General features: G+C 39.9%; 1 protein-coding gene across 5 annotated transcripts in view; it reads right to left on the reverse strand.

Annotated features, from left to right (window-relative positions):
* Nucleotides 1-1,264: 1,264 nt before the first annotated feature.
* Nucleotides 1,265-23,282, reverse strand: part of ntrk2a (neurotrophic tyrosine kinase, receptor, type 2a) — a 106,609-nt gene continuing 84,591 nt past the window's right edge. For 4 of the 5 annotated variants that reach the window (XM_084946225.1, XM_084946223.1, XM_084946221.1 and 1 more), the window contains 3 exons: nt 23,140-23,230; nt 8,558-8,716; nt 1,265-6,195 (listed from right to left, as the gene is read on the reverse strand). In XM_084946225.1, the coding sequence (XP_084802351.1) occupies nt 6,010-6,195; nt 8,558-8,716; nt 23,140-23,230 (436 nt within the window). In that variant the 3' untranslated portion in view covers nt 1,265-6,009. The remainder of the gene's footprint in view (nt 6,196-8,557; nt 8,717-23,139; nt 23,231-23,282) is intronic. The other variant, XM_084946224.1, reaches the window with a different exon arrangement.

The following is a 23,282-nucleotide window of genomic DNA, read 5'->3' on the forward strand; positions in this document are numbered from 1 at the left end:
AGCTTGGTCTGAGCTGTCCAAAGAGCTGTTTTTTTTTTTTTGTTTAGATGCAATTGTGCAAACCTTAAGCATACAAAGTTGCCATGTTCTCCTTAGAAAGAAGATGGTTTTTCCTATAACCCTTCCAAACAAGTCTTTTTTTTTTTTGTAGCATCATGAACTTTAACATTTAACATGCTAGCTGGGGCATGTATAGTCTGAGATGTAGCTTTTGGGCTTTTCTGTAGTTTCATAGTCTGACTTTACAGTGACTGCGTTGGGAATGCCACTCCTGGGAAGATTATTGCATTGAGTACCTGAATGCTCCAGACTAGAAAAGCAGAAATACCTCTGCCTTTATAGACGTGCTCACACCTGCTGCTGATTAGTTAATCAACCTCATTTGATCAGCAGCACCTGGCTGTTGCTTACCCAGGCAGTATGCTAAGTCTAAGTATCTCCCACACACACAGTTTACACATACACTTACACTAAGGTGAATTTTTGCATTTCTTATTTCCTTCCCAACGACGTTTTTATTAAAAGATAAATTGTAGACAGAGCTCTGTGTAAAAAGGAGATATTAATTCAGCTGTTGCCTAATTGCATCAGGGATTTAGGCACACGCTCCTGTCCAATTTGCTCGCACAATTCCCCGCAAAAGCCTTCGGCTTGCTTCTAATCTACAAACCAAGCAAGTTTTTTTTTCTCCCTTAAAAGACGCTGGATTTATGTTGGGATTAATAGAACGAGAGAGATGAAGCATCACTCGGACACTCGAGCTCTATCACTCAATTCAATTGGGCATATTTTTCTGCTTTTCTTACACTGCCTTGAGCATGCCTGAGTACTTCTGAATTCATCTCTCTCTCTCTCTCTCTCTCTCTCTCTCTCTCTCTCTCACACACACACATATATGTATAACATGTCCGTATAATCACTTGCAGGAACTTTGATGTGACATAACACTTTTTATTAATTACACTATATCACAACAGACTGGTCCACCTTCAGAGAGAAGTCATATTATCACCATCATCACCATCATGAGTCACTATGACCATTTTCACCACGCAACTGTATGACTGTACAAGTTCCCTCTGGTCTGTGTTTCTATGTGTGTTTGTGTGCCTGTATGTGTGTGTGTGAATTTAATGTGTGTGTGTGTGTGTGTTTGAACCAGCAGGGCACAGATGTGGACATCCAGACGTTTTCTTTCCAGTACCAATAAACAAAAAAACAACAACAAAACACTGCTTGCAAAGATAAACGTTCGTGCTCTCGATCAGACAGAACATTTCCAGCTTTAATAACATTGTGTGCTTTGCAATACATGTTTCTTACATTTTGAAGAGCATCTGTAGGCAAACAAGTAACATTTTGACACATCTTCCATACACATTTTGTCCACCATCCCATTTAAAAATTCTGACAATCCAAAAAACATCCTCTCTTTCTTCCACTCCTGCCACAATAGCAGTGGTTAAACCTTCCTGAACGCAAGAAACAAACGGCACAGAACCCCAAAAATTATACCAAAAAAAATAAATAAATAAAAAAATACTGCATATAGCAAATCACAGTTTTCTTCCTCAATGCTATTTTTTTCTATGCAGCAAAGCAGTTTTTGTGGTATTATGTTTTTCAGGGCGTACAGGCTCCAGAAGCATCCAAGCACAAAAGTAATCTCAGAGATGACCTTTAAGATGTTTTAGCTCTATTAGTTTAGACTGTGATGCTGGGCTTGTGAGAGAGAGAGGGGATTAAATGCGATACGGATCAAAGCATACTCAAAGTTGCGATGTGTATCTACTGTATGAGATATATGCTTTGGTCCACTGAGTCACGTGGTTTAGCCCAAACTCAGCGCAAACTACGTAAAAGTGAGGAGAACCAATAAAGGAAAATATCAGTTACTATTGCTGATATACCTGTGTGAAAACCAGGCTTTAGTAAGTTGCGTAGAGAAGAAGGCTGATTTTGGAGTCATAAATAAAGCAATTGACTGATTCCATAAATCTTAGCTGCCATAATACACACCACAGTCCTACACGACTGGGGAAAGCCATTTATCATGAATTGGTGAACAGCGACAACAAATCAATCGGTGATTCTCGTCTTGAATCTCGTTGCATTTGAACTTGAGTCTAAAACCCAGCCTCCAGATCCCTCCTGACTCACTCTGGCATCAATCAGCCTTCTTCACACACACACACACACACACACAGACACAAACACAAACACACACACACAGACACGCACGCAAACACCCCCCGAGAGAATGAGCAAGCATCACTCTGAATCCCGGGGGCTGCTGTATGTCATCTTGTGTATTTGTGAGTCCAGTGCAGCTTCCCATTTCTCTGCCCTCTACTTCGAAAACAAAGGAAGAAAATAGTACAATCTAGATACCGACACAGTCTGGGACACAGTAGTTAGTGATTTCTTTCAGCAGCTTATTCACATTTGTACATTTGTATTTTTGTTCATTCCTCTTGCTGTTATTTCATTTTACAAAAAAAAGAAAGAAAGAACGAAAGAAAGAAAGAAAGAAAAAAGGAAAAGTAGCACTTCTAAAGACCAAAGTTTAAGACTATCACATACAGTATAGGCAGCATAGAAGAGGAAAGTTGGTTGAATAGTCTATTTTACAGTAGGTCACTTGAATAAGAGAGAGAAAGAAGTCTGTGATTGTCAGTCCCTCCTCGTCTGAGGTGTCTGGTCATACAGCAGTTGTTGTTTTTCCCTTTATTTTTTTATCGTCTCCCCTTTGCTGAAATCTCTGTGATGTGAGGCATCAATGCGAAGACACAGAGTCGATCTTTGCTGACCAGTCTTCATCTTAGCAAACACCTCTCCCACAGCCTCTTCCTCTCACAGCAACTATCAAAACATCACCGCTGTCCAACTTGACACAGTTCATTACTTTGTTAAAAAAAGAAAGAAAAGGAAACACAGCGGGTACGTGCACACACGGTGCAGCCAGCTGAACTTGTTTCTTCAACGTACGCTACTCTTTTGACACCAGAGGCGTTCTCATATGCGCTGCATTGGTTTCTCACAGTTAGTTTTTTTTTTATTTCCAGCTCACACACAGGCCCTCGCACACCGTGCCCTCTGTTATTGCACAGAGTTATTGTGTGGCAAGTTTTTGAACGTGTTTGCGAGTGTGCTCACTCAGTGCAAACTCTACTTGACTGTACAGCAGGGATGGATTCTGAGAGCCTTGTTAGTGCGTACTGTCAATGCTTCTTCCATTAAGCCTCACACTTAGCGCTGACAGGTGACAATAATTTCGCAATATGTCGAGCTAAATCTAGAAAAGTGACGGACTGACGAAACATCCATCCCTGTTGTGCAGCGGGCTGCACGAAGAGGACAGGCATAGTAACTGTTTAGAGGGAGCCTGACATAAAAAATACATATACACTCAAGATTATCTTGCTAAAATGTAATCAACTAAACCAGTGTTCAACTTCAGTCAAGTTGTAGTTGCAAAAGGCAACTTCAGTTATAGAAAGAAATGTACAAAATGCTTCTTAATTTATAAATAATAATACTAGAAATCAATAAAATCAACATTTTCAAAATCCACAAACACCAATACCATCAAGTGCTGTTGTTAATAAACAAGAAGACATCGAATTAAAAATGGCTGTAAGTGAAACCGCAGTGATTATGACTGTTTTTTTTTTTTTTTTTAGTTTTTTTTGTACCTCATATATCTGTAAAGGATAAATATGCCCCAGTAAAATGCAAAAAAACAAACACAGAATGTGTCTCCTTGCATGCACGAGATGCTGTATATACAGTGCGTCTGTAAGCTTTCAGATATGTGAGCTGTACTGTAAGTGAGTGAAGTGGTTCTCAATAATGAGGATGTGTCGTACATTATTGAGTTTATTTTCGGTTTAAGCTGTTGGTGGACTGCCAGTAAAATGTGTGTGGGGAAGTGTGCAAAATGTGGTTGAGGGCAGCTGTAGGAATGTGAGGAGAGCGTGAAGTTGAAGTTGTGGCTTACAGAACATCTGCAGGCTACAGTAATGAGGGATGTTCGCGCTCACCTTCTCCCCGGGGACATTTACACCTCTCTTTCTACCACTCTCTCCCTCCGCCTTTCCGCTCAACTGTCTCCTCTTCCTCCTTCATCTTTCTCCACATGACCCATCCGTACCGCCACACTCCCATCGTCTTCTCCTTTCTACCCCATTGCTTCCGATCTGAACTCTCTCCCTTCCTCTCCATTTCTTCCCACCATGCGTTATTACCTCTCCTCCCATTTCTCCCCTCTGCTGCTCCTCATTCCGGGCCCCTTACTTTTGTTTTCTTCTCCTTCACCTCTTCTATCCTCTCCATCCTTCCACCCTTGCTTCTCGGCCGTAAAACAATAAGTCTTGAATGTCTGTGAGGAGACTGTGCTAATGGAGCCCATTAGGCTGTAATGAAATATACATTACACCATTACAGAGCACGGGGCCTGGCTAAAGCACTGCACCGCTCAAATAATAAAACATGCACAATTCAATTTCCTTCTTGGACAGTTTTGAGTGACTTTCAGTGTGTCTGTGTGTGTGTGTGTGTGTGAGGATGTAGAGATGGAAGGATGACGGGATAAAGTATACACTGTGTGTGTGTGTGTTCTCGTGTGCATCCCCTGTAGCGCAGATGTGGTTTTCAAGGATGTCTAAGTGCTGAGAGCTTTGATGATTTAATATGGGTTGACCAAATGAACCACACCTTCTACAATGCTGCCACCCACACATCTGACCGTCATCTGACCACTCAAACCCCGAGCCTCCCCAGGCAACCTTTACGCCTCCCTCCCCGACGCCATGATCTCGCGATTGTTGGACAGCTGTGGACAAATGAATCAATTGACCTCTGACATGAGCGCTTGACATCACAAGGTGAAGCATCTGTCACTTTAGGGGGTTGGGGGAGTAGTCCTCATGTTACCCTGTGCTGTATGACAGTGCAGTACAGGCCTGAGTAAAACAACAGAACAAGAGCGGATAATGAGCAGATAATGTAGATCAGACACTTTTTTTTTACATTTGTATTACTCACGATTAAATATCGCACAATTCCTCTGCCATACTCCTGAATTATTCCGTCACCACAGCAGTTCAGATCAGCCTCAGCTGCCGCTGTTTTGGTTTTTTTTGCATCAGCAAAATTGGCGGACCAGAAATGATCTTTTCATCACATCTCCTAATTTTGTGTGACAGGAAAGCAGATTCTGTTTACTGTTTTTTTTCTCCAGTCATTATTTGGTCACACGCAATTTACTGTATGTGTACCAACGTGTTAATCATTGCCTGTGTAGTCTTGTTGGATGAACGCAGACATTAATACTGATATGCATTTGTGAGAGACAGACAAAAAGACAGACAAACCGACAGGGTGGGCGGGGAAAACACAGTGTCTTTATGGCTCGACATCTCTCAGAGCCATTTCCTTCGCCAGTCTCATATTTACACGCAAAAGATCGAAGCTTCCGGAAATCCTCCCCTCGCCACGTCTCCTCGAAATTTGCGGATGTTCAAACAAGTCCTGTTGTCCAACAGGCAGCAGGGAATGAGTCATTTAAAAGTCCTTTAAATTAGGTTTCATCAGTTTAGCCCCAGTCAGTTTAAAGCATTTGAAAATAAGTGAGATGCTGTTGTTTTTTTTTGTTTTTTTTTTTTTTTTCTTTTTACTCCAAAGTTAAATTACTCTTAAATGTCTCTTCGGTAAGGAAGGGGGGTGGAAATGCATAAAGGAGAGGACATCGGCAGGGAAGAAAGAGGCGATCGGGGATCAGTTGAGGAATTTTTTGATTGCCTTTGAGAGTTTAATAATAGCTTCACATCCTGTACAGCGGCACCTTGCACACACGCACACCTGCATGAGCTTCGCACGCTGCAGCTCGCACACACATGCACGCAACCACAAATATGCATTCACGTTCACATTCAGCGACCATCCCCACATAAATGCACACATGTCGCACACACACAGCTAAAACCCTTCTTCAGCCTCCTTCTGCGTTCAGCCCAGTATATCCAGGTACACAGGCGAGGCCTTGGCCAGGTTGAGGAGCAGGCTGTGGATTTCTTTAATGTTGAGACGCATGTGTGGCTCTCTCTGCCAGCAGCCCAGCATCAGGTCATACACTTCTTTAGGACAGGTCCTAGGGCGCTGCAGCACCCTGCCCTGGGTTATACACTCTATCACCTACAGAGCAAAAGAAAGACAAGCATCAAGTTAATTGTGAGAAGAAGCCCCGTCCCATTTAGTAAAGAACAAAGCAGAAAAAATAAATTCAGTGTTCAAACTCCAGTTAAGATGATGGAGCATCTGCTCTGCCAAGTGAAAATGTCACAGCGAATAAATTATTTACTGAACTCGAGAAATAATATGCCAGAGAAGTCTTCAAGACAAAGTCTGCAATTTCTCTACACCAGCGTGAGGGGACAGTCAGATTTACAACATGCATGTGTAAACACCTACTCATTAGATGCACCTTGCTTTTACCTTCAGAACTGCTTTAATTGTTCATGGCACAGATTCAACAAGGTGCTGTAAACATTCCTCAAAGAGTTTGGTCCATTTTGACATGACAGCATCACACAGTTGCTTCAGATTTGTCAGCTGCACAATCATGAAGTGAATCCGCTGTTCTAGCGCATCTCAAAGTTGATCTATTGGATTGTGATCTGGTGACTGTGGAGGTCAGTGACACCAGGGGTACAATGAACTCACTGTCGAGTTCAAGGAAGCAGTTTGAGATGATCTGAGCTTTATGAGATGATGTGTTATCTGCTGGGAGCAGCAGGCAGAAGATCAGTACATTGTGATCATAAACGGATGGACAGGGTCAGCAACGATACTCAGTGAGGCTGTGGTGTTTATACGATGTTAAGGTGCCGAAAGTGTGCCAACAAATTATCCTCCACACCCTTACCTGACAAGCAGCAGCCTAAATCATTTATACTTTCATGTAGTTTGCACCAAATCGAGCTTCATCAGACAAGCAGCATTTTTCCAATATTGCCCAATTTTAGTGAGTCTATGTGAATTGTAGCCTCAGTTTCCTGCTCTTAGCTGACACAGCCGGTGGGGTCTTCTACTGCTATAGCCCGTCTGTTTCACGGTTCAATGTGTTGTGTTGTGTGAGGCCTCTTCTGCATACTTTAGTTGTAATGAGCATTTACTTGAGTTGTTAGCATCCTGGCCATTCTGCTCCAACCTTTGGCATTAACGGTGCAGCTCACTTGGTTTTCTATTTGATCACTTAGAAAAATTCCAGTGGATCAGCAGTTGTGATGCTCAGTTTGAACTTCATCTTGACCATGACTACATGCCAAAATGCATTGAGCTGCAGCGGCCGACTGGCTGATTAGATATTTACATTAACAAGCCCATAAATAAGTGTACCTAACAAAGTGTCAGGTGATTGTACTGTTTGTAGTCAGCACAGGCAGTATTTCAATATCTAAAATTACAAAGGACCCAATCAAAACTTTAAATCCTGTGTAAAAGATATGTGAACATCACATTTCATTCACGATGCGAGTGAGCTGTGATACAGCAGAGGATAGACAGACATAAAGGGTAAAAGAAGACAGTGGAAGGGCTAAAGGTTAATTTTTTGGATGTAACCAGAGTTAAGGGCTCTCCCAGAGTTCATGCTGGTAAGGCTAAGGTTAAGGCGAGGGGTTGAAGGCTGTGACACTGCTGTGTTTTCCGGAAAATTGATTCGAATTCTGGGTTAGGTTGATTTTCTTTGTGTGAGGGAGTTGCTGTTTCCACAATCTGATTGAATTTGAGCAAGTAGATTGTTTAGCCATTTTAAAATGAATCATTCATACAGTTCAGCCTTATTTTAATTTTCCACAGCTTTCTGATAGATGCAGTTGTCAATTCTGGAAATTCAAAACATCTGAGTGTTTAAAACAAATTATGTTATTTAGAAAAAGTCTATATTACCACGTGTGGCTTTAAGATACTGCCATTTACTTTCAACTTCATTATACAGTAAGTAAGAGGAATCAAGAAAATACTCTTAATATCTAAAAAATATAAAAGGTGCGATGTCTAACAACTGCTACACTTCTGCTAGACTCTGAGCAAAGCAGGAAAAAGAAACGGCCCCGGCAGATTTTTTTGTTTCTCTTTCTTTCGAGTAGCTTGCTCCATGTCATGAAGTCACTCTTGTTGAGTTTCTGTGAGCGAGGAGATGACGCAGAACAAAAGACTCACTCAGTGTATACCTATGAGAAACATGCACACAAAACGGATCAAATATTTAGCCTTACTTTTACTGAAGGGCTGTTTCATCATATCTCGGGGCTGGAACATCTTGTTCAGCATCACTTATTAAAAAGAAGGTGCTTCCAAGGCAACTTTTACAGAACTTTTGTTACTTTAACTTTAATGCTGGAATTACCAGGACTTGGTGATCACTCAACAAATTTAAAAACACTGCAAAAAGTATGTTAATTATTAAGCCAGGTCGTTTATATAATTGTGAATCACAAACGTCTTTGTGCACCTGCAGAAGAAACTATTGCACTTATAATAAAAGTTTGTATACCTCATTATTGGAGAGCTGGTACCAGGGTTGTTTCCCATAGGTGAAGATCTCCCAGAGAACAACTCCGAGACTCCAAACATCGCTTTCTGTTGTGAACTTCCTGTACATGATGCTTTCAGGAGGCATCCAGCGGATGGGCAGCATGGTATGACCTCCAACCTTTGAAAGCACACACAGAGAGACACAGTTACACACAGAAAGTTTGAAGTACGGTCGGATTGTGAAAGCTGAGAAGCATCTTATATTCTGTTATTCTGCCCTGCATCAAGGAATAAAATGTCTGCTGTTTGCCAGAAAATATCTGACATTACCTTAAATTTAAGTTCAAAAATACCAATAAATAATATTACTTAATATAGGCTGGCTTCTCTACTTGTCGATGAACACTCCACTCCAACTGCATTGTACTCACAACCCATTGCCCCCAAAAGACCTTTACCATCAACACAAATAATGGCATCATCCATTTCAAATAATGGAATAAAATCCTTCTTGTGATGCCTATAAAAAGAAAATTTGGTTCCTGGAGCCAGGAGGGCTTTCTCACTGAGTCTAGATCAGGGGTGGGCAATCTCAGTCCACGAGCGCCGGTGTCCCTGCAGGTTTTAGATCTCACCTTGGGTCAACACACCTGAATCACATGATTAGTTCGTTACCAGGCCTCTGGAGAACTTCAGGACATGTTGAGGCGCTAATTTAGCCATTTAAATCAGCTGTGTTGGTTCGAGGACACATCTAAAACCTGCAGGGACACCGGCCCTCGTGGACTGAGATTGCCCATCCCTGATCTAGACCCAAACAAGTCAGCCGCTTCCTTTGGCAGATACAAATCTTACATGAACTCATTTAACTCTGGCTGAGATAATAAAGCGATGGACGTTCAAAGTCTTCATTACTAAAATGTCATAAATCTGGAGACGAAACATCATCAGACTCATTCATCTGAGTGTGGTACATGTCTTGTTGCTTATGGCAGGTTAGTGTAACAGATAGATGATTTTATTTTTGAAAATACCAAAATATCAATCAGAGTGATTCTGTGGCTTCATCCGTACCACTAGAATCCCAAAACCCAAGCTCATTCTCTTTCCCTTTAGTATCAGGAATTTTCAGAACACACCCAGCAAACTGAATGAGGTGCCCTTAGCTTGTCTTGGTCACCCAATTTCATACCAAAATAAGCAGAACATGCCTTTTTCACACAATCTGTAATTTTCTGTCATTGCAGTGCAACAATCGAGAATTGCCACGTCAAGGAGTACCGTATTTTCGGCACTATAAGGCGCACTTAAATCCTTTAATTTTCTCAAAAATCGGTGCGCCTTATGTATGAATTCTGGTTGTGCTTACTGACTTCAAACCAATTTTATGTGGTACACGGCGCTCAAAAATCAGTCAAAATCAGTCACTGAGAGTTAGAATATGTTGAAATTCTTTAATTAAATTATCAGTGTTGCTGCTTTACCAGGTGTAACAATTAAGTTTAACATTCAGGCATCCATGAAAACAGAATTTATTAAATTTAACGGCGTTAGAAGTTAGCAGGAAGTTAGCTCGCTAGTTTTGCTAGTTACCTAAACCTAAACATGATATAGTATGTTCTGACTGAGTGATTTCTGAAAAAATGAAAACGTACAGCTCTGATATCACTTCCAACATAAATGAAGACAGAAAACTAAACAGCAGTGACTTTTGTAGGTTACTGAAGTTGGACTAGCTGGTATATAACAATGTGCTACATGATCGCTAGCAGCACAGCTATGTTAGCATAACATAAACACAGTGAAGCTGGAGGATGAATGCTAACTTTTTCCACTCGATAAAAGTTAACGTGAGGGTTCAGGATGGTCTGGGACAAATGCAATCGCAAGATGCTGTAAACGGACAAAACTTCAGTCAGGAGAACAACTGAGATAATCCATCCACCATATGGTAAATGGCCTGTATTTGTATAGCGCTTTACTAGTCCCTAAGGACTCCGAAGCATTCAGTCATCCACCCATTCACACACACATTCACATACTGGTGATGGCAAGCTACATTGTAGCCACAGCAGCCCTGGGGCGCACTGACAGAGGCGAGGCTGCCGGACACTGGCGCCACCGGGCCCTCTGACCACCACCAGTAGGCAAAGGTGTGCCCAAGGACACAATGACCAATGATCGAGCCAGGGCTCGAACCAGCAACCTTCTGATTACAAGACAAACTGCCAACTCTTGAGCCACGATCGCCCCATATGAGGTTAGTCATTAATATACTGCAACAACGTGGGAATAGAGCAACTGTGGGAGAATTCAACATTAACGAATCAATGGTACAGAAGTGGAGGAAGCAAGAAGAATGAGTTGAGTAAAGTTTGACTTATCTGATCTGTATGAAAACAGATTCATCGACAGTGCGCCTTATATAAACTGCTTCATATCCCCTTAAACAACAACTGCACACATATACAGCTGAGCTTATACATGGATCACATGGATCAGTTAAACAACCACAGCTAAATTCATTTATTTGGTGTTTATGATCAGCTGATTTTGCCATCTCATTACTTACAGTGATACAATGAAGATAAAAAGAATAACATGAAAATGTGTCATGAATACATATGTGTTTAATGAATTAAATTGATGTAATTAAATTAATTAAATTGGTTAAATTATAATGAATCTTCTTTTAATCCCTCTTCTTTTGTCTCTCTTTTTCATTTAACGGTGCAAAAATAATCTTATGACAAAACTCGTACGTAATATATTACATTTTCTTTATTAGTTCTTGGCTAAAGTTACGCAATGTGTACAGGTGAAATATTTTCACATTTTTTCCATCTAATAACTATGGAAGCCTGTTTCCGCCACTAAAAAAAAAAAAAAAGGATCCATAACTCAAAATTTCGAGTTATTTTCTCGAAATTCCGAGTTATTTTCTCGAAATTTCGAGTTACTTTCTCGAAATTTCGACATATTAACTCAAAATTTTGATTTATTAACTCAATATTTAAAGAAAAGTAACTCAAAATTTCGAGTTAGCACTGCCAATCAGTAATCTACGTGAATGACGTCATTTCCTCGTTACCCGGAAGCTGAAGCCCTCAGCTACAAATGCTACAGCTAAGCTACCGGTATTACATCCAGTTGTGAATGCACAGATTGCTGAGTGTTTTCAGCCTGGCTTCACAAATGATGAAATCCCTGTGTTATTAGCTGAATCACATGGTGTTACTATCAGCAAACGTACTCGCGAAAGCGCCAATTTGTTGGGATCCGTTTTTGAGTGCGCGTTCCTCTGCGCCATATGCTTCCGGGTAACAAGAAAGCGACCTCATTCACGTATATTTTTGATTGGCAGAGCTAACTCGAAATTTTGAGAAAAGTAACTCGAAATTTTGAGTTATATTTCTCGAAATTTTGAGTTACTTTTCTCGAAATTTCGAGGAAATAACTCAAAATTTCGAGTTATGGATACTAGCTTTTTTGTTTTTATTTAGTGGCGGAAACGGGCTTCCATAAATAACAGGGTTTTTTTTATTAGATTTTTTTTCTGTTACAAAATGTTTTCACTTATGCCAACATCAAGCAAAAAGAAGTCTAAAGGTGGATCCAAAAACCCCCCAAATCTCAAGGTAACAGTTTAAATCTTCAGAGCCTCGGAAACCACATCCTAATGAAAAATGAGGAATATAAAGACACAAGCAAGCATGATGACAGACTTAATCTACTCTCTGACTGAAAAATCAGAGAGGTCAGACACAGAGAGCGAGCAAAGCATGACTTTCAGAAAAAAAATGGACAAGTGATAGCTCTGGATACTTACAAAAGGGCGATAATAGAAGACAATATATATTTAAATCTGAGTCGGCAAAAGAGAAGCGAGATCTGTGAATCGTAACTCCAAAAGTGTGTTTGACAGCAGCGATATCCAATGCTACCTAAAAGTTTGAATTTTGATCCCAAGCTATTTATTTTGCAAGACATTAAAATTGAGAAAAACAAAAGGAGAAAAAAGATTAATTATTCAGCAACTAAGTAATAAAATCAAATCGATAAGAAACTCATCTCAAATCCAAATGTTTTTTTAATAATCACTATTTTAAGAGAGAGAAGTCCAATTACCCATGAGTGAAACAAACAGCATGTAAGTCACAGAACAACATATTTGGGCTAAACTGAGGTTTCAGGTAACTTTTTTGTTTTTACATGTGAAATATATTAAAATTATGATTAACATTTATCACCTTTTGATAAGATTTTCCACTTATGACTGATTTCAAATCAATACCACACAGTTAAGGTTTTACTTTCTTTTGTAATAACTTGATTTTTCTTAATAACCCTGCGATTTAGACATTCTTACACGGGTTTCCAGCCCAACTCCCTCATAAAGTCAGTTTGATAGAATATGCTGCATTTATACCTCAGGATCGAGTTGCTCCTGTAGCTTAATGACCTTTATGTAACTACACTCTACAGATTGGCGCTGCAACTTTGGGAAAGCACTTATCGAACTGAGTTGCACTAGTTAAATGTGATAGATAGCATGCTAAAGTAAAGCTTTAAGTAATGAGTACATTGGTGACTAAGTAGCATATGCACATTCTTGAGAACAGAAAGCATTTGCACATGTGAGCAACAGCATCACGTTTCAGCAAAACCATCCAACATAATGTTTACTTTTACTTGAGTTCCAGAAGCTATAAAAATTTACTGTCCTCCAAATCGGACGTAACTTTTGGTGACATTGCAAGTAAAAGGATGGTGATCGGCTGTAACGGCTGACTTAGATTTCAGGGTTTTAACATTGTTAAATATATTAACTTTTTCATTAACTTCTCAATGAATCAAAAGCAAGCCTAACCTGCTGACAAGATTTGTTCCTCTTACTGCACCTCCCCGCTCACTTTAGTCTCCCCTGAACATGAATCTAGCGACTGATCTGCACTCCACTGTGCTACACGGATAGCACAATCCATTTTCTAAGGTTTATGTGTGTCATTAATGGTTTGGTACCCACACTTGGCCTGTTTCTGTGTTAGTCAGGGGGTTATTTAATAGAGTAATAAAATGTGCACTGTCACACCGATAGCCATCAGGTTTAGGTTTACGTCTGGGGAAACATATCTGCCTCCATCTCTGCAGCTTGTGCGCTTCAAACCCAGGCCTTCATTTTTCTTGCAGTGATGCTTTTTCTCCCTTGTTTCTCTGTTTATCATTTACATTTCTCCATCTGCATGCAGTATGCTAAAGCAGAGTAGAAGGTCCACAATGCATAATGTGAATCGTAATATAGAATATAAAATAAAAAATGCTTATATTATACACACTCCTATACAATACAGCAGGTTTGAGTCTTTTAGGTTTTTTCTTTTAACTATTATTATGAAGTGTACAACATACAGAATACAGCAGGATTTTAGTCTAAAACATTCATTGTTGTCTTATTGTGATGCTGTGTTCTCAAAGAGCTCTCCCCTATATTCCTCCCTACATAATAGATAATGCATAGTCCATTCACATTGAACTGAAGTCAGCCTCAGCACCTGTTCTTCCTAAAACGCTCCTATTATGATAATTCACAGGTTTATATTTTTATTTCAGTAGTGCTACAGTTGTGTTTCACTCTTTGTCTTAATTCCTTGGTTTAGCTCTTATTCTTTTGGAGCACGTGGCTCCAAAAGCCCAGCGTGCTCTAATAGGTCAGCTGGCCCCTCAAAAATGAGAAGCTGAGCGATGGTAACAAAAGTCTGGAGATGCAAGTATTTGAACCAGCACCAGAACACAATAGCAGATTCTCACAGTAGACACTATGCTACACAATGAATCATTTTTTTTAACTACATGCAATGTTTCTCATTTTTTCCTCTCAGGAAATGCCAACAAAAGACCAGCTAAGTTCAGGTTACACTACACAGCAGCACAAAGCACATGAAAACACACTAATCACCCAGCTCCTACTAACTGACAGATGTAAGTTTCCATAATCTTTGATTAACCCTCAGAATTAGTTTTGACTAACTCTGTTTTCAAAGTTAATTCTAATGCTAGCTACTTTATTTACACAATGTGTTAAATGGCAAAGGGTTTTCCTTTTTTATGAGCGCACTGCTGAAAAAGAAAAATCACTGGATGTTCAGGTTCTTAAAGACTCGTCTGATTGTTTTTGCAGCCAGTGTTGCTGTCATTACTTAACAAAGAAATATCTTACACATTATTTGTTATTAGTTTTTTTTTTTTAATGATGCATTATTTTGCTTGTCTACTCTTTGTATAAAATTATTTGTGTCATGATCCGGAGTTTGTGACTCCGTGTTTATGTTTTAGTAGTTATTATTATTTTGGGTTTTGTTTTCATGTTCCTATGTGTTCCCCAGTCTGTGTGAAGTTTTTGCGTTGTGTCATTGGGTGTATGCGTTTCCTGTTTTATTTTGAAGGTCTGCGTCTTATGTGAGTGTTTTCAGTTTGCCTCCCTGGTCTCGTCACGTTAATCACCCCCAGCTGTGTCCCCCACCTGTGTGTGATCTCCCTGTGTTCTCTGAGTGTTTTTAAGTCTTGTCTTCTGTCTTAGTCGTTGCTGGTTCGTCTGCGTTATTCCCCTCCGTCATTCTGTGTTGTTTCCCCTCGGTCTCCCTGCGTCTCTCCGTATGTATTTCCCCGGACCTCCCTGCATCTTCGTTTCTGGTTTGTTTTGTTAGTTTTACCCAGTTTAGGTTTTCCTGCTTCACCTTCACCCACGCCATTGCTGTTTGTATTTTCTTTTGTTAAATAAATACTCATCTGCACCCGAGTTGCCGCATTTTGGGTCCTATCTCCAATTCCACACGTCTGCCACCGCGGTCGTGACAATTTGTCACACTATATCTTACAATACATTAGTGTAACTGTACTCCTATAATTTAAGCATAGTTAACAATATAAACTTAACACTGCTTGATCAAACAGGGTACCGACTCTTATCCTAATGAGGACACAGGGTGGACTGGTCAGTTAGCAAAGCTGGAATATTTCCTGGTGGCATGAGGGTTGTTTTGGCCTGCTGTGAAAAGTCAACTTGATCAGTAAACAGTTTACAAACCGCGACCCTCTCAGCCACACACTCTCCAATCCTCATGGCACACAGGTGTATTAGCTAATGACACATAAATGAACGCATGTAGGTCAGCAATCCCTACTCACTACAATGCAGACAACATGTTGATCGGACAATAAGGAAAAGTGGAGGGGAGAGATAGAAAATAAAAAATATATATTAAAAAAACTGATTAAATGCTGAAAAGCAAATTCCATTTAGGGCCCAGATCAGGCGAAAACATGAGTTTTACATGACTGATCTCAGTGAGTGTGTGTACGAAGCAGCCTTAATACCATTGACCAAAATTTTTGGTAAACAAGTCAATAAATAAACAAAAACTAATTCATGAGGAAAAAAGCTTTAATGAAATGTATCGAAACTTCCGTCAACAAATATAAACCAGATGTAAATATTCTGGAGAGACGAGATCCGATCAGAACTAATTAAGTTTTGTGAAAAGGAAGGACAAGTTGGGAAGTGATCCAATCAGGAGTACTCTCCTTGACGCGCACATTTGATCTGGAAAATGGTAAAACTAGCTCCTGTGCTCCCTGTTTCTCATGAAACCACGTCACATTTGATGTCAGTGAAAAAAAGATGCTTTGTAAACCACGTGGAGCAACTCTCACGGGTAAAAACACAACAAGCTCTTATACTTCATACTTTAGTCAAATAAAATATACTTTTTAATGTAATCTTATGATATTTATTTGAATAAAACTAGAGTAATAAAACTATAAGGTGTTTTAGTGAATGACTAAATGTATGACTAAAACTAAATTTGCTGTCAACATGAACACTGGTGAATGGATCCATCATCCATCCATGATGGAATTTATGAAATTTATTTGAGTAATAATAATAATAATTTTCTTTTTTCCTCCCAAAATCTCTAAAAGATCTCACAATGATATAATTAAAATGAAACCTTTTGGTCATAATAATTTGATAATGAAAACTGGATATCAGAACAACAGCTGGATTATAGCCAGCATAATTAGCAGTGTGATGATTTCCATGTCCAGAGTTGTCTATATGTACTGTGTAGGTCATTATTGTCTCCAACTGACCGTGGTCTGTATTCATCAATACCAAAGTCATTTTCACAAATGCCACTCTAATCTGGGTTATGCATTCCTGCATTGTTGACTATAACCCTTTGCCACATCTAAAGAGGGGTTTCCCCTCCTCGTGTAGAAAGCGCATGGTTATTCTGCTGGTTCTGAAATTCTTTGGTAGTGCTTTGAATTCATGGCAAATCAACATACTGAATATTTTTTAAAGGAGCTCATTAAATAAATGTAATCCACCATTCGATTGAACTCTGCCCTTAATCGCTGCTTCTATAGTTCAAAACTCCAGTAAAGGTTTGAATGTGATCACCGAGTTCTTTATAAACCCTTGAAGAACAAAGAATCTGTAGTCTCTCTTCGAATTTGTCCAATGTATTATAATATATTTGGATAGTCATCCAGCGTTTTGAAGAGTGACTTCCTGCTTAACTTCCTGTGTTAGAAAATGCATACATGTGAGTTTTAAAGAGTGAAAGAATGAAATTTGGTTTGCAGGCCCCTCATAGACCTCGGTGCATTGTGCTCTTCACTGTCACGGTCTTACCCTGTAGTGCAATAAAAATGATGAAAAATCTAGAATGTTCTTGAATTCAGCCTAAAATCGATTTTTTTTTTCTGAATTTTTGCCCATCATGCAGATAACTGAGGAACTTCCAAACTTGTTTTTTTTTTTTATTCAGTTAATGTTCATCACAGGAACTCAAATGGCAAACTGAAAGGGTGTAGGCTGAGCTTATATAACACCTACCTCTGAAAGTGTATTCAAGTAACAACCAAACTGTTTGTTAGTGACTGTAATGTGTTACATGGTGATGCAGATCATTAATGGAAGAAAAGCGAGGACTGCCAAGAAGGCATTTTATGAGCAGCGACAACACTAACATGATGTGTTAATAATCTGTTTAGACTAAAAAAAATCTAAAACCAACAAAAAAACAATGTCATTTCTAACCAAATACAGCTCTATTTATTATTGCACGTGGAAGATTAACATTATAATAAATATACTGCAAACTAACCAACAATTACGCCTACAACATTAAACAAAATGAGAACATAATGGCTCTATATAATTTCCTACTCATTGGAAACTGTCTGAAACTCATTTTTCTCTGTATATGTTTTAATGTTTTTTAGTTTATTTTTGTTTTTTTGTGAATAAAAATCACTCATGCGTGAATCAACAAAGGATTTGCAGTTAAGTCGAGCAGCGTTGTTATTACTTGCTTTGTCGGGGAGATTTTTCCGTTCTACTCTATTGATAGTTTTTAATTATTTCATTATATCCATTAGTCTTTTGTGTTATTCATCATGACTGATCATTTCCCCTAATGCTCTGAAATATTAATACGGGCCTCTTGAACTGCCACGCAACATCTCTCCTTTTATGTTTGTTAACCATACGTGTATTTGTGTGCGTTCATTGGCGAGACAATGAGGAACAAAGTGAAGGGCAGTCACTTCAAAAGGGCACCAACAGGGCTGAATTAAATAGAAAACAGGAGAGAAAACCCATGAAAGAGCAGGAAAGGAAAGCCTCAGACTGAGTCTTCCTGTCACTGGGAGGAGGGGGTCATCAAATATTAAGAAAGTCGTGTTTACAGTGCATCAGTCTGAAGACCAAACACGCTTCCTAAGATTTTTTACCTACGCCTAGTTGCTGCATTTCTCTCTGTCATCGGCTCATTCTGTGTTTTGTCTTTGCTGTCAGTGGCTTCGTCATCAGTCTTTGTCTTCTTTCCTGCTCCCTTATCTCTCTCCCCCTCAATCTCTCTCAATCGTTCTCACCTTCCTTCACTGTCTCTAAGCCCGCCTGCCTGTCTCCCTCCGTCTCTGTCTTATAAATATGCATTATTTCACCTCGACCACTGTCTGAGTGTTCCAGGAAAGCCTCAAAAAGACGAGGAAAAAACACAGCAGAGAGGAGGGATGTGTGTTCTTTGTGATGACCTCCCAGAGGCTGTGGTATCCATGGCAACTGCACGTTGAAAAGAAGGCATTATGGGATTTTAATGTAGGAGGAGCTTACGTGAGTAACCCCGCCCACTCGCTCTTACACAGGGAACCGTATCGTTGTCTGTGCTGTCATGGAAAAAACTCAAGAACGCTTGTGTCTAAGTACATGTGATGGTATGTGTTTGTGTGCTGGTTCTCTCCTGGCCAGCTCAGATACAGTAAAGCCAATGACATGTAGGTTTAAGCTACAGTTTAAGTATTTTTTGTGATGGTGCTCATGTCGAGTAAAAACACGATACGATGGTAGTACTTCTTCAACGTGCAGTTGTCAAGTAAAAAAATTCCCAATGGCCACATGCTGATGTTTTGTTAGGACAACAATGAGGAAGTAAAAAAGCCTGCAAAAGTCTGTGTTAACATTCAAATAATCTCCCAAAGAAGATTTGTACATATTCATATGCAAAATCCAAAGTAAAAGGCAAGACTTTTGGCATCACAGGTTAGATTCACCAGCCAGGGTTGAACAGGCTTTGCTTTCACACAGGTAAACAAACGATGTGGACAAAATCGGCACGATGATTTTGCCTTTTATTTAATTTCTCTTCAATAATATGCACTCATGCTACAGTATTGTTTGGCTTGTCCATGCTATTGCTGAACTGATATATTTAATCACATTGAGAAAAGTAAAAAACGGGCAATAGATGTTGTTTAAATGTTAAAAAAATGGGTCACTTTAGCCCACTGCAAAGTGGTTGCTAAGCAACATGATAGTGTTGTAGTACATCATGCATAATTTAGCCTTTGTGGATATAAATGAGATATTATTGTCTTGAACTTAAAACAATGGGATGCTTTAATACTGCATTATAGGAGCTTCAATGCTAAAAAGTGTCACTGTTGCTAGGTGGTCGCTAGACAACACGATGACAGCATAACATCTGATATAGATAAGAACCTTAAGGGACCTTTGTTTCAAATTTTTCCTAGATAATGATCCAGGGAGAATTTGCAGACAAAGAAACAAACAAAAACAAATAGTTTGTGTATTACAGCAAGTTTTATAAATGGGCAATTATTGGCTGTTGTCCTCAGAGACTAAGTAGGGTGGTGTGATGATTGCATAAACTTTCTCGTTGAGCCATTAATGACATAATCTCTTAACCAGAAGATATGAAGTCTCAGCTTATGTAAGCATGCAAACTTTAGATCATCGTTTTATTTGTTTCTACTTGCTTTTGACTTTTGATTTTTCAGTCCCTGTGATGTTGCAATCAGTTCTACACAACTATACAAATAGGACTGGGTTAGCGTGCACACTTTCACAACAAGCTCGAAGGCAAAAAACTTTGCCCCATCAATTTCTTGGTAACCAATGCAGTATGTGAATTAGGTCTCTTTCTTTGTAATAATAATATAATAATAATGATATAAAAGGTACAATGAGGCCATGTACATGAGCAATGAGCAGTTGAATAATTTGTGTTACATCCTCTCAGTTTTGTCTTGATGCACATTTGCTTAATCACAGATAACTGTTTCACTGTCACCTCTCCAGGTGCTTCACAAGGTCGATACTTGTCTCTGAAGAAAAAAAACCCACCCACTACCCAAAAAAATTACTCAGAGATTTGTCAGCTCCGCTTCACTGCCCGTGTTCCTCTACAGGCCGTGTCAGCAGCGTAAAACAGTCAGGCATGAAACCTTAATTTTCTTTCATCCTACAAATTTGGCCATAAAATCAGTTTAGGGGAAAATGAATAAATGTGCTGTAGTGTTGGAGTCGAGCCCCACCCACGCACCCATACGCCCACACACACACACGCACACCGAGCCTGTGTGGAAAGGCTCAAGGTTTGATTTGAGGCATCCTGTCTGTCTCCTGAAGCGCCTGTCAGGTTCATTGTGTAACAGGGGATTCAATGACGTCATCACAGCCCCTTCAATCCTACGCCTCTGCATCTATTTCCCTGCACATATACACGCACACACACAGGCATGGGGTTGGGGGGGGGCTCCAATTCCTCTATGACTCATCTTCACTTGTCTGACGCAAGAGCATGACTGGGTCCCTACACTCTACACGTCCCCCCACACTCACACACAAACCTCTGTCTCTCCTGGATGCTGAAATACGGCTGAATCACTATGTTTTACCTTCCACCCTCCTGTGCCTCTATTCTGGTTTTTGTTTTTCTCCTGTCTGTCTACCTCTCTGTCCTTTTTTTTGTCATTTTACTCTGATACGCTGCTCCGTGGTCGTCTTAAGCAGTGCCGTATGCCCCAGTATCGCTCTATTACTGCCTCGTCTCTCTTTTTGTATATTTATTTGTATCTTGTTTTCTTCTTTCCTGGCATCCCACTCCTTCTCCTCCCTCTTTCTCTTCTTCTCCTGCTACCCCCCCTTATTTCCAAGCCTTTCTCTCCTTTCATCGCTTTGCCACCCTCCTGCCTCCATCTCCCACACTTACATCTCACTCCTTCTCCACCTCTATTTCTCCACTACTGCCTCAGCATACTAAACAGAACTTCTCTGATTACTTTTCTTCCTGAGAAACGTTGGAGACCCAAGTAAGAGACCCACCGCCACTGCCCTCTGCCGTTACCATGACTACAGCCACAGCACTTAGCTTTATTGAGGACGGGTGAAAGGACGGAGGAGGAGCGGGGAGCTTGCTGTGTGTCGTCACACAGACATAGCACAAAAAATGCCACAGCAGCAAACCAATCTTTAATTGTCATATATCATATATCTCATATATCTAATTATACAAATATAACCTGTTATTTTGATTTTATGTCAACAGTCATTATCAAAGACCTCGAAAAAAGAGAATTTTTTTATGTTCTTTTAAAAAAGATTCGTTCAGGAAACGTGGCATTTATAGTTTTGTGGGGTATCACAAGCTTTCGGTGAGGAAATCACAGACTGTATATAAAGGATGAGCACAGTCTTCAGGAAGTCCCAAAGCGCTTAACACTACATTCAGTCATTCACCCATTCACACACACATTCACACACTGGCGATAGCAAGCTACATTGTAGCCACAGCTGCCCTGGGGCGCACTGACAGAGGCGAGGCTGCCGGACACTGGCGCCACCGGGCCCTCTGACCACCACCAGTAGGCAAACATGGGGTTAGTATCTTGCCCAAGGATATTTGGCATGCAGCCAGGAGGCAGCCTGGGATCGAACCACCGACCTTCTGATTAGTGGCTGACCTGCTCTGCCACCTGAGCTACAGCCACAGTTGAATGTAGCAAGCTTGGTTAGTAAGTTATACTCATAAAGCGTACAGCTGCAATCCACAGACACAGATATAGCAAGGCTCATAAACATTTGGATAATAATACTGCAGTTTTACCCTTAATTCAAGTGATTTACCAAAAGCATTGCACTAACTGTTTAAAAATGACCATTTTCATACTTACGCTCACATTTTTTTTTTTAGTTGTTCTCCATACATAATCAAAGAACCTGTTTATTTTATTGTGCAAGACACAATCATCATACAGATGGGAAAATAGGGAACAGACTCACTTAATGTGGGCAGCCTCAAGTGGCCACTAAAGGAACTGCAGTTTCTGGCACTTCTAACTTGACTTCATTTTTTTAGCCCCAGTAGTTGCAGACAATTTTAATATATTTAATGAGAAACAGGAAAAAAATATCTTGTGTTTTCTTATATCAGCATGCCAATACAGTGCATATACATTACAATTTATACCAAAGTACATATGTGTAATAATGCATGTGGAACGTGTGAAAGGAGAACAAACTGCAAAGACAACTCTGTTTCCCAGCAAGTTAGAAATATAGATTTTCATAACTACAATAGCATTTCTGTTCAAGATAAATTATTACTGCAAAATTACCATCACTGAATGATCCATCCATCAGTTGTATATTATTATCTTTCTGAATTTTTAAACGATTGTCTAGCCATTGAATGCCTGCAGTCTTCTACCTCTTTCTCTCTCCTGCTCTGTCACTGTCAGTTGTGTCGGTTTGTCAGAGAGAATGAGAGAAAGGGCAGGAAAAATGGACAGTCCAACTACCTATCAATCAATACAACTGATTAGATTTTGGCCTTTTGGAAAAGTAACAGATTATCTGCAGAAAGAAAAACACACACTTTCAGTTTTGTTTTGTACCCCTGAGTTATCCAAGGACAGCAAGAAAAGCTGCTAAATATCCCTGCGGTACACAAAAATGCTCAAAAACACCGAACATGGATCTTTTTAAATGCATTCCTTTCACCTGTACTCTTTTAGTTACTTAAAGCAAATGTAACACCCCACAAACTCACCTAATCAAACATGCTAACCATTTCCAACTCCTTCTGTTGAGTTAACCTATCCCTGCGAGTGTCTTACTCAAACCCCCACGTCCATCAGTCATGCCCATGCAGGGGAGTAGCAGAGAGGCACCCATGCAGCAGGGAGGGAGGGGAGGCTGAAAGAAAGGCCTGAAAAGATATCGACACATACACCTACCCTGTAGTAGTCAGTGCTGTAGACATCTCTTGACATGCCAAAGTCTCCAATCTTTACCAGCAGGTTCTCACCCACCAGGCAGTTCCTTTTGGACAACAAACACAGTGAGACTCAATAAAGATGTTTCACATTGCTGA

This window comes from Perissodus microlepis, chromosome 12, assembly GCF_051167445.1.
Source record: "Perissodus microlepis isolate ML-2025 ecotype Zambia chromosome 12, ASM5116744v1, whole genome shotgun sequence".
Taxonomy (NCBI): domain Eukaryota; kingdom Metazoa; phylum Chordata; class Actinopteri; order Cichliformes; family Cichlidae; genus Perissodus; species Perissodus microlepis.